Source organism: Acinonyx jubatus, chromosome D4, assembly GCF_027475565.1.
Source record: "Acinonyx jubatus isolate Ajub_Pintada_27869175 chromosome D4, VMU_Ajub_asm_v1.0, whole genome shotgun sequence".
Lineage (NCBI taxonomy): Eukaryota > Metazoa > Chordata > Mammalia > Carnivora > Felidae > Acinonyx > Acinonyx jubatus.
The window spans coordinates 80,590,929-80,605,341 of NC_069391.1; the positions used below are offsets into that span (position 1 = coordinate 80,590,929).

Consider the following 14,413-nt stretch of genomic DNA (forward strand, 5'->3'; position numbering starts at 1 on the left):
TCTACTTGTTCTGCACTTTAAAGGGGACTAGGGAATATACCACAAAAAGCACAAAGCTAGGAAGAGGATATTAACAAACCTGTGGTAACTAAGACTCTAGGTACAGCTCCAAATCTGGAACCACAATGTTGCACCCACTGATTCTAGAGGCCCTGGGGCAGTGGGGGTGGGGGTGGGGGGGTGGTAGTGGTCCTCAGACAGGGCTGGGCCTCTGCCTTCAGCTCTAGGTCAGATTTCAGTCCAGAAGTTTCCTAAGTGCCTGGCACTCACCAGCTGTGTGACCCAGATACAAAATGTCAAACTGTTCAGACTCTCTCTTTTCTCCTTCCTTATCTATAATTTGGGGATAATCCTATCTCCTCTGGAGTGTTTCAAGTACCGGAACACATACATAAATATAAATAATGTATGTGCTTCAAAAGAAGGTCTGCAAGGACGAACACCAGAATGTTAGTGTTCTCATCCTTGTAGGGTTAGCCTGGGGGGTTTTGGTTTTGCTTTCCTGAAGTTTCTAATTCTTCTGCATTGGATATTTATCACTCGTGCAGCTACAAAAGTTTTAAAACTAAAGTACCAAGGCTTGTTTCAAATTGGGGCCACGACCATAAATCTATTTCTAATTTTAATGACATTACTTATACCGTCAAGGAGGAAGGAAGAAAATAAGTTGGCTTCTCTCTCTCTGTCCCTCTCTCTCAAGACTCTTCACTCAAGTAAGGGGAAGCTTCCTCCCTGCTCACAGGAATGGAAAGTCAAGAGTGGGTTTCACTCAGAGGACGTTCATCTCTTTGGAACTCACCAAGACCACAGAGCGAGGTTCCGAGGGGAAGTGGGCTCAAGAAATGGAGTTGATTGGCTTTTTCTCTATCTGTCCTTAAGAAGAGTCTTGGTAGAAAGTGAAGATGACCAAGCAGGAAGACGGAGGAAGAGGGAAGAGAGGAGAGAGAGGAAGAGGGAAAAGTAAGGGGAAAGCAGAGGGGGCCAAAGAAGGGAAAAGGTAGACGGACACGCACGGAGAAGAACGGAAGAATGTGGCCGGTGGTGTCGCCCCATCGCCAGGCCTGTGCGCCTGCACAGAGCAGTGCGGCCAGGGCCCACGTGGACACACCTGGCGGACCTACCTCCATGGGGTACGGCGCGCTGAACTCCACCTCAGCAAGATTCCACACACCATTCCCTGGCTTGTCCATTTTCCAGATTTCCTCGTAAAGGCCAGCCCCATCCCGAGTGTAGAGGGAGAAGATATTGTCATTCCCCTGCTGGAGTTGGTAATAAAACGACAGGCAGCCGGACATGGGGGCCGTGGTCATCGGGGAGATGAGTTGCGCCACCTCCTGGAAGTGCTTGACGTAAACCGAGTCCACGTACATGTAGTGGCCTGAAAACCACACAGACGACACACTGCGTTAAGACAGGCCTGGCGGGTGGGGGTGGGGGGAAGCGGGGGTGTTTCAGAGGGCGCGAGACGATTCTGGCCGCGAGAAGTGTGGCCGGAGCGGGTGGGTATGGCGGCTGGGGAGGGGGTGGGGGCAGGGGGAGCGCGAGGAGCTCCACGTGCTCTGCCAAGGACGGGACAACACCCACCCCGTCTCTTTGCCTCAGTTTCGGTTGAAGTGAAATACACACATGAAAGGTAGAAGCGTCAGCTGCAAAGTGCTGGAATGTTCGGGAGCTGAACACAGCTGTGGAAAGAAACAGAACATTACCCCGGGAGGCCCCCCCTCTCCCAGGCTTTCTGTTGAGTTCCCAGATTTCTAAGAACATGCCAGGCATACCATCTGTTCCTTCAGGGGCACAGGGGGCCCCTCCTGTACATCTTTACAATATACACAAAATGCCATGGAGTCTTTTTGGAGAGAAACTAAGATTTTGACTTCAGACGAGATTACAAATTGTGCCTAACAGAACATGTAGACAGGGTTAGGATTCGGGTGTTGGGGCTTGGGACACCACTCTTGACGAGGCCTTGGGGGACTCTGGGCCCGGAGGCTGACCTCCCTCAGAGGCATTTTGTGAAAAAGAGAAACCGGGAAGCAGAAGGCAGTGGGGGGTGGGGGGCGAGGGGCGGGGCGGGGTGGGGGGCGAGGGGCGGGGCGGGGGGGGGGGGGGGAAGCCTGGATCTGGCACTGAAGAGACCTGAGGTTGAGTCCTGCTGGGACCTCATGCAAGTTACTAAACATCTCTGGGCCTCAGTGTCCTGATCTCTACAGTGAGAACCACATACTCCCCTCCCAGGGCTAATATGAGCATTAAAGGAGATTATGTTCGTGAAGTGCTTACCATGGGCTGGCACGTTGTAATTGCCTAACACAATTATAACGAAAGGAATGTCATTAATGATTCTGGTACCATGCCTTCCCCATTGTCTGTTTTGTGTAAAGGGTGGTTGTTATTATTAGCGATTTAAGCTGCAGTGATGGAGGAGGGCAATGCAACGTAGCTTCAACAGAATGACCTTTTGTATTTATGAGTTCAGAACAATTACAGCTTAATATCTTTCTTTTAGTACATGGTGACTATTAACAATACTTCCTTTCATCCTCAGCAGTAAGGGGATTAGGAAGAATATATGCCATCATACACCGGATACTTGCTTTGCTTCTAGACCACCACCTGGTGTGCAACAGGCCCCAACAAATGATTATTCAAAGCACAGATCCAGCCTCAGAAAGCTTCTCACTCAACAGGGCAGAGGGGACAGGTGGATACATCAGGGCTTGCTTTCTCCCGGCAGCAAATTGCTCAACCCCCTGAATCATCTCCCTTGTTGAACTAGAATTTCTCTCGGCATCTTGCCAGGCCGTGCAACTCTGAACAAATGGCGATCACAAACTCAGATGACCGGAGGGACTAGCCAGATCAAGTATGCAAACTGAAGTGGAGCGGGTCAGGGAGAAAACAGAGTGATCAATTAGTTGCCAACATTTGAAATCCTGTTTCATCAGCAATGAGAAACAGAAATCAAGCTCCTCTAGAAATACATCAGAAAATCTGATAGCGCTGAGCCCATATTCTCGAGCTGCAGCGAGCCCCTGGTGTAAGGAGTGGCGGCCCCTCGCAAGGGCCTGTGTTCTCTGGTCCCAAGACTGACTGCATCCTTCCCTTTGCTACCAGCTGATGCCCCGACATCCAGGCTGGGGTCTCAGGCTTTTCCCACTGAAGCTCAAAGTCTAAATGTTCATAGAAAATCCATCCATCTGAAAATGATACCCCCAGTATTAGTTTGCTAGTGTTGCTATAATACAGTGGCACAAATTGGGTGGCTTAAACAATGGAAATATATATGTTTTTCCCAGCTCGGGAGGCAAGAAGTCTCAGATGAAGGTGTGGGCAGGACTGGCTCCTTCCCAGGGCCATGGAGAATCTGTTCCACGCCTCTGCCACAGCGTTGGGTGGTTGACTGGCAATCTTTGGCCTTCCTTGGCTGATAGATCTCGGCCTTCAGAGTCATGTGGTGTTCTCCCTTTGTCCAGGTCTCTCTCTCTGTCTGCCTCCCCCTCACTTTTATGAAGACACCAGTCATGCTGGATTAGGGACCTACTTCAGTATGACCTCATCTTAACTAATTATATCTGCAGCAACCCCGCTGCCAAATAAGGTCACACTCTGAAGTGCTGGGAGTTAGGACTTCACCATATGGTTTTGAGGAAATACAATTCAACCCATAACATCCACCGCCACAATTTTTTAAACTTTGTACATGCCAAATAAACATATCTGCGGGCTGGAAACAGCTGATGGGCTCCCACTTTGCTGACTCTGGGATGTGATTTTATTTTATTTTATTGTATTGTATTTTAATTTAATTTAATTTAATTTTAGAGTTTATTTTGAGAGAGAGAGTGAACGAGCTAGTGCGAGTTGGGGGGGCACAGAGAGAGGGAGAGAGAGAATCCCAATCAGGCTCCGCGTCGTCAGCACAGAGCCCGACTCGGGGCTCGAACCCACGAACCAAGATCATCACCTGAGCTGAAATCAAGAGTCGGATGCTTCACTGACTGAGCCACCTAGGCACCCCTGGGAAGGGATTTTAAAGGAAGAATCAGAATGTCAGACTAAACAGAATCAGAGAAATGTCTGAACTGGAAGGAAGGCCATGGCCCCCCATCCTAAGCTCCAGTGCCCCCTGCAGTGCTGTGGGGGGCCAGCCAGCCTCAGCTAGAATACTTTATTCACAAAATGCACGTGTGACCAGCTAGTCTCTGTAACACACCTTTGCTCACTGATGACTCTTGTGTCAAAGGCAGAGAGGAAATATTTCATGCTCTTTGAAACAGGTCTTCTAATGAAACAGAATCCCTTTCCATGATATAGGCCAGTGTAGGGGTGCGGGCCTGGCGGGAGGAGAGACCTAACACTTTGTTTCCCTGGGACTTCATTGTAGGGGCCTCTCTTTCTCTCTCTCTCTGCCTCCCCCCCAAATAAAAAAAATAAACTTAAAAAATATTACACATTATATTTTATGACTGCATTGGTATAAAGATGAACATAATTTAGGCAGATTTATTATTATATTTGTTGCTGTCACATTCATTTTTTCTCTTCTGATTTTAGAATAAATAGAGCGAAAACATTCTCATGGATCCCTAAAAATGTCCCGGCTCCTAGGCACAGTGACTACTGTGCCTACGGGTATGGTGACCGGGGCCCCAGCTACTCCAGCTCTCTCCCCCTTATCCTTCACAGCCATCACAACTCCTCCCCAGCTAATCCACGGTTAGCGTCTTCTTCTTGGAGGACCCAAACCGACATAGCCCTGAAGAGGGAAATCATTCCCCTCGAGGGTGAGGAGCGTCTCCAAGGCCTCCAGGAGACTCTCGGTGAATCCAGGAGACCTCACAATCCACTTCCAAGTGTTTTTTCTACTTGTGGAGCTCACGGTAACTGATTTAGAGGAATGTCTCCCACCCGGTCCCACTGTGAATCCATTTTCCTCACAGTTGACAGGTCTCTGATAGCTTTCTTCTTCTTCTTTTTAATGTTTAGTTATTATTTTTGAGAGAGAGAGAGAGAGAGCGAGAGAGAGAGAGAGGGAGAGCGCGCGCACACACACACACGCACGCGGGGCTCACAGACTGTGAGTTCAAGACCCGAGCCGAAGTCTGACGCTCAGTCGACTGAGCCACTGAGGGCGTCCCTGATAATCTTCTTTAAAGGCTAGTTACTCACCTGCTGTGTGCACAATATTTTAAGCCCTGGGTTTGCTGCTAAAGTGCTTCATTAACAACTCATGTACAAGACACTCAGCTGAGTGAGCCACAGTCACATTTCGGATCCAAATACCATCCGGTAAACACAATGTGATGTGCCCACAGTGAGTCAGAGAGGCTGCTGGTACTAAGACCAGGACTGCTGACACGGAGTCTCCTACGGAGCCGCTAGACTAGACCACATTCTGCTGCCCTCCCCGCCCTCCCCTCCGTCATTCAGTTGTTGCCAAAGTTGGGTACTATTTACTGACAATCTGAGAAAGACTGTTTCTCACTGGGAAACAAAAGGTACCTGGCTCATCATAAGTTTATCATCTCAGTCGAAGGGTGGGGATAGTCCAGAAGTCACCAGGTGTTTGCCCCAGGAGGCCAGGCTCAGGGTGTATCATCCTTCCTACCCTGAGGAAGAGCAAATGTTTGGATGAATGCAGGCACCATTTTGTGTACCCTTCTGAGGAATGGAATGAAGAAGGTATTCTTGGACAATTATGTCTCTGGTGGCTGGTATTATGAGAATTTTCCTGCCCAGTTCAATGAGGCCAGCCCTTCTATCTGGCCCAGGGTTCTAGGGCCTTCAGAGAATACCTAGGAGAGGCAATTTTATCAGATCCTTTAAGGGTGAGTAGGTTGTAACTAAGTACCGATAGACCCTTGATGTACAGACCCTGTAACTAACCAAATCACTGGGGATCCTGCAGGCCAGGCAGATTATTAAGTATTCAAACTTTTACTGGGTATGAAAGAGTCCACAAAGGGGGCCATGAGTTCTCCATACAATTGAAACTTGAGAAGGTCACCGCTACCCCCTAAAGTCATTGTTGCTTTGCCACACTCAGACTGCAAGCCAGTCTATCCTTCCCTAATTCTGGTTTATACACAAAGAGGCTGCAGCTTCTAGGGAAAAAAAACAATTTCTAATTCTGTCGAAAGATCACAATCTTGGTGATGCCAGCCCAAGTCCCCCTCTGAGATCACGCTCTTAGTGAAGGCACACATATCCTTGCTTTAAGTGTACTTTCTTCCTTTCATGCAGCATCCCTCTGTATATTAGCTCAGCAGCCCATGTGGAACCAGTGGCCCCTGAGAGGTAGCCATTTTCCCTTGAATTAGGGAAAAAAAAAACAACCTTGAGGGCAGTTCCTGAACTTTTATTTTCAAACAGTCTGGCTAACCAGCATGCCATAAAAATTGCCCTTGGCTTGGCTCCAATGCCAAGGCCTCTGACTCAGCTGTGATTCTGCCTTGTTGGCCACATTTGTGCCCCAGTCGCGGCGTCTGTAGCCATGTCATGTTGTCTGGACAGGCTGTCTCCTGGGTAAGGGGGAGAGCGTGGTCTGAAGAAACCCAAGCCAGCTGGAAACACCCACTGGTCTGCTTCCACTGTGAGGAGAGAGCACCCAGAGACAGGAAGTTATCATGCCTGCTCTCCCCGTCTACAAATCCAACACTGATCTTCACGGGTCCTTGGTTGCAAAGGTTTGGGTAAGTTTTACTATATTAGAGTCAGACGCTAGTCTTTCGATACAGCTTCCAGAGATGACGCAAGTGTAATAAATGAGTATGAAGTGGGATGTCGCCCAGTCTCTGCTAAGACCTCAGTGCCAAGAACAATGGGTGACAAGTACCTTGATTCTATGGTGTCAGAATAGGCTCCTTTTTGGTATCCCTGGCATCTAAAGAGGCACCACCAGATTTATTCTGTCTCTCCCCTTCAGCCTGAATATATGAGGCCAGAGGAGGATGGGAGGGGTCACAGACAGAGTCTCTTTGAAGACAGGTGTCCCGGAGCTAGCCTGTCATGTGTTTTATTTCGACTTCTGAAGGGAAGGGCAAGGGATTGCTTCCCCTTTCTTGTCTTGGTCCAAGAGATGGAGATCTCAGAGAGAGAGCAGAGGAGGGGAACTACCGTCCAGCCTCACCCCTGACCCGTGCTTGCTCCTGGTTCTTGTATTGCCCCGCACCTCAGCAAGAAGGTGCTCAGAGTTCTTGGGAGAACTCGATCAGTGATAACTGGGGTTTGTGGGGTACAGAGGCTGGCACCTGACTCTTGACAGATACACCTAAGGGCGAGATGTCTGTGGACAGAGTGGAGAGAAAGGACTTGGTTGCCAGCGAGCTCTAACTTCCGGAGTTTGGTGGGGCAAAGATGTGAGTCTTGCCTTAGCCTAACTGGGTGACTCAGAAGGCGCTGGGTTAGAATGTCTTGATAGGAACTCGTCTCAAAAGGATTGTACGCAGGGTGGTAGCTCCAACAGACGGGGGCTGGGGGGAGGGGGGTGTGTACCATGGCCTACAGGTGCTAAAGGGGATTCCTAGATGGCAGCCAGCGAGTGCATCACCTCTGTCTGGGAATAGTGAAGTGGGATTCCCCACCGGCAGTGAGAGGAATGGGCAGCATCGGTCACCGAAAATCCTCTGTCTCCTGCCTTTCCTTTTCTGTTGCCCTGTCACACCTCCTCTAAACCCGGAGGGGCCAAGGCAGCACAGTGAGAGGGAGAAGAGGAAGGAAGAGCAACGGAAGTATGAGGAAATGAAGCACAAACCCTTCTCTCTATGGTGCTACCGTGCTTTGGTCTGGGGGGAGATTTGAGTTGGGTGAGATACTGGAGTTTTGACTGGACCGAACTTAACTCTTGAAGAGGAAGCTGTTAGTGAATACTTGAAAGCGACCAGGAAGCTAAGGGAAGTCATCCAAGGGCAGGGAAAGGCGAATGAGCAGAGCTCACACAAAGGCAGGGGTGAGAAAATTAACAAAGCTGCTTCCCTACTGAGAGATTAGGCAGGGAACCAATAGATCAATGCAGAGAGTAAATGGGTCACACCATTAAGACGATGCTTCAGCTCAGTCTGAACTGAAAGGAGAAAAGGGGGCCATGAATTGCAGAAAGATGATCCATCCATCTCAAGGTCTTGAAGGTCATTCTGACCTTAATTTAGGTTTTGAAACCTTGCTCAGCTCCTAGAGTAGCACTGCGTATGATTTTTAAAATCTTAGCAAAGTTCACCTGGGTGGCTCAGTCAGTGATTGACTTCGACTCAGGTCATGATCTCGTGGTTCGTGGGTTTGAGCCCCACATCAGGCTCTGTGCTGGCAGCTCAGAGCCTAGAGCCTGCTTCAGATTCTGTGTCTCCCTCACTCTCTGCCCCTCGCCCCCTCTCAAAAAATAAACATTAAAAATTTTTTTTTAAATCTCAGCAAATGGAAAACAGTATGGAGTTTCCTCAAAAAAACTAAAAATAGAACTACCCTACAACCCAGCAATTACACTACTAGGCATTTATCCAAGGGATACAGGTGTGCTGTTTCGAAGGGACACATGCACCCCCATGTTTATAGCAGCACTATCAACAATAGCCAAAGTATGGAAAGAGCCCAAATGTCCATCAATGGATGAATGGATAAAGAAGGGATGGTATATATATGCAGTGGAGGATTACTCGGCAATCAAAAAGAATGAAATCTTGCCATTTGCAACCATGTGGATGGAACTGGAGGGTATTAGGCTAAGTGAAATTAGTCAGAGAAAGACAAAAATCATATGACTTCACTCATATGAGGACTTTAAGAGACAAAACAGATGAACATAAGGGAAGGGAAACAGAACTAATATAAAAACAGGGACGGGGACAAAGCATAAGAGACTCTTAAATATGGAGAACAAACAGAGGGTTACTGGAGGGGTTGTGGGAGGGGGGATGGGCTAAATGGGTAAGGGGCAATAAGGAATCTACTCCTGAAATCATTGTTGCACTATATGCTAACTAATTTGGATGTAAAAACAAAACAAAACAAAACAAAACAAAAAAAACTCAGCAAATAAACAGATTTCCCTCATGATTTTCCAAACAATTATCTTCTTTTTTGCCAAGGCAGATAGGAAACAGTAATGATCTGAGCTGTCAGTAGGTTACCTCCTGAAAGATTTTGTTTTGTTTCACAAAATATTAACAAAGGAAAGAATCCATACATGATGAATCAGAATGGTGTAAGAAAAAGCAGGATAATATCCCATCCTCTCCAATATTCCCACGATGTCCCACTAAAGTTCTTATTGTGTTGTTTTAGCCATTGACCACCATGAGACAGAGTGCTCAGAGTGAAAAATCTGACTCAGGGTTTGGGGATAACTGTTAAAACCCATGGCCCAGTGAAGGAAAATTCATAGACGCATCATATTTGTCAGATATTATATTCACTCTTCCCTTTTCTTTTCTTTCAATTTTTTTAACATTTATTTATTCTTGAGAGACAGACAGAGACAGAGCGTGAGCATGAGCAGGGGAGGGGCAGAGAGAGAGGGAGACACAGAACCTGAAACAGGCTCCAGGCTCTGAGCTGTCAGCACAGAGCCCGACTCGGGACTCGAACCCACCAACCGTGAGATCGTGACCTGAGCTGAAGTCAGACACTTAACCCACTGAGTCACCCAGGCGCCCCTCACGCTTCCCTTTTCTACAACACAAAGGCTGGAACCCTCCTGGGAAGATGTCCTCAACCTCTTGAAGTTTCCGAGCAGGTGCACAGCTGCCTTCACCCCTGCTGTTCAGTTCTGTGGTTTTCACCCAAGAAGCAAAGGCATAAGCTGCTTCTAGTAGATGAAGGAACATGAGATGAGTTGTTTGTTTGTTTGTTTGTTTGTTGAGCAAAATCTGCTGCTCTGGGTAGACATCTGAACCATTTAATCTTTACTTTGCTGCCCAAATTGATAGAGCTCAGGAAAAATCAATATACCCAGTAGAAGGCAAATGTAATAAGCAAGACAACCATTCTCTTATTTAGAGCACTGGAGGGGTTTTGTTCCCACCCCAAGAGCAATTCAGGTCAAAACTTTGAGTCCTATGGGCAGAGAGCTGTCTATATATTTCAAGTAAAATATCTGAGAATCTTTAGAACTCGTCTGTTTTAGCTCCATTCCAGGTAGGAGGAAGCCTTATATAGGAGTCCAGGTGTGGGGAGTGTGACTGTGTGTGTGCACGCGTGTGTGCATGCATGTGTGTATGTGCACTGGGTGAGGATGAGACGGCTGTCTGGCAACTATTGGTCAAAAACATAAGTGTAGGGAGTGCCTGGGTGGTTCAGTCAGTTAAGCGTCTGACTCTTGATTTCAGCTCAGGTCTTGATTCCAGGGTCGTGGAATCGAGCCCTGTGTTGGGCTCTGTACTGAGCATAGAGCCTGCTCAGGATTCTCTCTCTCCCTCTGCCCCTCTCCCCGACTCACACTCTCTCTCAAATAAAATAAAATACAATAAGATACAATAAAATAAAATAAAATAATCAGTGTCAAAGCTCAAGAGAAATGGAAATGAAATAGCAGAGATCCAGGAGGAGCAAGTAGGATTAGGCACCCAGGCTTCCAGTTCATCACAAGCAGGAACATAACGTAGGTCTAGGAGCTACTCTGCTATCATCTTACGTCTCAGCATTCTCAAACACTCTCCAACTACTGAATGAGTACCCACTCTTATGCCTCTACACCTTTGCATATGCTATGCTTCTTATCGATCTAGCCAAATAACAGTTCTGAGATTTCTTCTTCTGGAAAGCTTTCCCTGAATCCCAAAACTAAGGTGATTTTTCACTTTTCTGTGGTCCCGTATCATTTATTTCACATCTCTGCTAGTCATGCATCACTGTGCAAATTTACATTTGAATAATTTTAGAAATGCCATAATATACATTAACAAAGAACTATATTAAAGAAAGGCACTGAGAAGTCCTGAAAGAAAGAAATCTGCTGAACTTTCTTTAGCTCAGGGTTTCCCCTGTTTATTTTCCTCCAGTTACAATGAGTGGTGAATTTGGAGATTTTGATGGATAGCATTTAGGAATAAAACACTAGAACTCCAAGCCCGAGAAGTTGAGGGATCACCCAAAGCGGATAACGAGGTTTGGAGAACAAGTGTTCCGCTCCTTGCCTGGTCCTCTTTCTCTGGCCCTTGTTGACACAGATATGGTCAGCATGTTTCAGGGTCACAGATGAGAGTGAGGAAGTTCTAAGGGTGATGTACTCCTCAGAGGATGGATGACACTCAAGTGACACAGTCAAATGCATGACCCAACAGTAGGGCACAGATCTGTTGCCTGTCCCAAGATATATGTGTTCTGAGCCAACTGGTCCCCACCATCGCTGAGGATGAAAAATAATGTGGGGCACCTGGCTGGCTCAGTTGGTGAAGCACACGGCTCTTATCCTGGTCTTGTGAGTCCCACACTGGGTGTAGAGATTATTTAAAAAAAGAAAATCTTTTTAGAAAAAAGACAGATGATGTACTGAACAAGTAATCATTAGATCGTGATATTGATTACTCAATATCTGCCTCTGGAACTAATTTTTAAGTGATTTGGGAAAGATTCTCCAATATTTCCCCATATTTAAGTTTGGACATCTATGATAATGACACCAGGGATTATAGCAACTTTAATGTATTAGTCTTTCAAGATTCTCTCCACTCCCTGTACTGTATTCTTGAGATATGGTGGAATGTTATGTTGGTTGTCTTAACGTTTTGTTCTTCGAATGAACCCAGTTGTTATTTATTTGTTTATTTATTTAAACATTTAAAAAATATTTATTTATTTTTGAGAGAGAGAGAGGGAGAGAAAGGGTGAACAGGGGAGAGACAGAGAAAGAGGGAGACACAGAATTTGAAGCAGGCTCTAGGTTCTCAGCTGTCAGCATAGAGCCTGACACAGGGCTTGAACTCATGAATGAACCATCAGATCATGACCAGAGCTGAAGTTGGACGCTTAACCGACTGAGCCACCCAGGTGCCCTGAAACCCAGCTGTTATTTAAAATACTCATGCACAGCAGATCCTGGGGGCCTTAGCTGGTTAAGCATTTGATTCTTGGTTTCAGCTCAGGTCATGATCTCACAGTTTCCTGAGTTCGAGCCACATGTCAGGCTCTGCACTGACAGCACAGAGCCTGCTCGGGATTCTCTGCCTCCTCCTCTCTCTGCACCTCCCCCACTCATGCCGTCTCTGTCTTTCTCAAAATAAATAAATAAACTTAAAAAAATAAAATACTCATGCAGATTCATGGATTAATCTGTCACATGCTAGGTTATCACCCACTCAACACATGACACTCAATTACAGTGTGGTTCCTACAAGTGGAAACGGGCTATATTTCTGGAGGGCCATAATATGGATATATATATATATATATATATATCCCAATCTTTCATCATTTCCAAAAGTGCTAACCCTTCCTTTTAAAAGAAGGAAGTGAAAATGTTTTGTCTTTTGTAATCTCAATTATTTATGTAAGTGACCTTAGATGTATCTAAAGAAATCATTTCTGGGTGTTTTTTGTTCTCTTGTTCTACCATTTGGCCTTCTATCTACTGAGTAATCAGTCTCTGGTTAACCAACCTAATACCTTTTGCTGTGATCGCTTCTCTCCCAGCTCAGAGGCCTCTCCGATGGCCTCCCATTGTCAACAGAATAAAGTTAAAATCTCTTTCCTGGCATGTGAGGCCTTGTCTCTGCCTGTCAAGATCATACCCATCCCTCAAAAGCAGTTGACTTTTATCATGTCTTCTAGGACATCCAAGGAACAAGTGATCCCTCCTGTTTCTGAATACCCAGACTTTTCTTTTTTTGACCAAAGTGGGGGACCACGCTTAGAGCACTGGACACAGGCTACCTTGTCTTACATCCAGGTGTGATAGAAATCTTTTTCCTCTCTCGGATGTATGTTCTTTGAAACTGGGCAAGGACCTAGGAGAAGTGCCATTTTATTGCTATTTTTCCAGTCAGCCCCCGTACAGGGTCAAATGAGTGAAAATGCTAGATCCAAAGTTGGATTTGTCTTAAACAGGTGAGCCCAGGAGGCTCCAACCTTTTAATATGCAGTTACTTCTAAACATCTTGTACTGGACATGTTGAAAAAGAAAAGGAATATATAAAATGAAGTTTGCGAGATAGAAGTTGGCTAACTGGGCCTGGCCAGAGGACGTGTTTTAATGGCTCATGCAGTATTTTTAAAGAAAATATTTACCAACTTTAAAAAATTTGGGAAATTTTATATAAAACCCTTGCCTTCCTGATTATCTTAAGAAATCAAAAGATCTGTGCCCCCCCCCCAGACCTGCATTCTCACATTGGCAGCAGTTGATCGGAGCTGAGGACCCTTCATACAGGGTATGCACTCTCTAGTTTGCCACAGTCCTCCCCCAGCCCACATGTCGCCCACTTTATAACATCCGCCTGGCTCCTTTAGGAAACTGAGTGTGAGTTTGAATATAAAGGAGACAGAACCGGAGCAAAGGGAGCAATAAGGTCAGGATGGAGACCGTCTAGAGCCAAGATAAGCTGCAGCATGGCCGCTTGAAAAACGGTTAGAGACAAAGTTACAAATATACATATAAAAACAAATCACCACAGATGAGCGGCAAAGGGAAGAACATGTTCTTTACAAGTCGGCATGCCTTCAGGTATGGGGACACAGTGTCATTGTCAGCAATTTATCGGGACTGAGCAGATGACCTCAGTATCCACACGGCAACAGATCAAAGTAGACAAAAGAGCTGTTTGCCACAGAACCAAAATTCCTATTCTTGCCGTCGATGGAGAGTCAGTTACCAGAATCTCGCTCGTTGGCAAGACCTTGGGGTTGAGGGCTGGAATGGCTTGCAACTGTGGGGAGACCGCGGCTTTCATGAAGCCTACCAGGGTCCAGGTGAGGGCTGTCGTAGTCCTTAGGAATAAGCCCTCGGCCCGTGTCTCCCTTTCTGTGGAAGCTTTCTCCTCAAAGGCAACCTGTCACCAATAGCCTCTGCTCTCCATCTTCCTGCAGAGGCCACAGTCCACGCGGCCACTAGGTGGCCCTGGTGCACCCCGCTTTCGGGATCCCTCCTTGGTCATTTAGGCTCACCTCAGGGCCACTTGGGAAATTCCTAAGGACTTGTTCCCACCACTCCATCTATCTTTAGTGAAAAGTGACCTAGGATCATTCCAGCCTGGTCTTTAGAAATAGGAAATATCGAACAACAAACATAAGAAAGTAAAACATAATATGGAAATGTGAAAATAGCAAGACCAGGTCACAGGTGCAGGAAAGCCTTGAACTGGGTGTCCTTCTCCTTGGCTAGAGAGCTTCTGTCTGCTGTCTGTCTCGATCTCATGGCCCCTTCTTTCCTCTCTTTCAGGAGGCCTCCAGGCGCCTACTCACCCTCCCTTCCCCTTCCTTCTCTGTT

At 46.6% G+C, this 14,413-nt stretch overlaps 1 protein-coding gene across 8 annotated transcripts in view; it reads right to left on the bottom strand.

Moving 5' to 3' along the window:
- The window catches only part of MAMDC2 (MAM domain containing 2), a 401,951-nt gene that overhangs the window by 70,128 nt on the left and 317,410 nt on the right, over positions 1 to 14,413 (bottom strand). For all 8 annotated transcript variants that reach the window (XM_027041065.2, XM_053205285.1, XM_027041067.2 and 5 more), the window contains one exon: positions 1,122 to 1,378. In XM_027041065.2, coding sequence (XP_026896866.1) covers positions 1,122 to 1,378 — 257 coding nt within the window. The remainder of the gene's footprint in view (positions 1 to 1,121; positions 1,379 to 14,413) is intronic.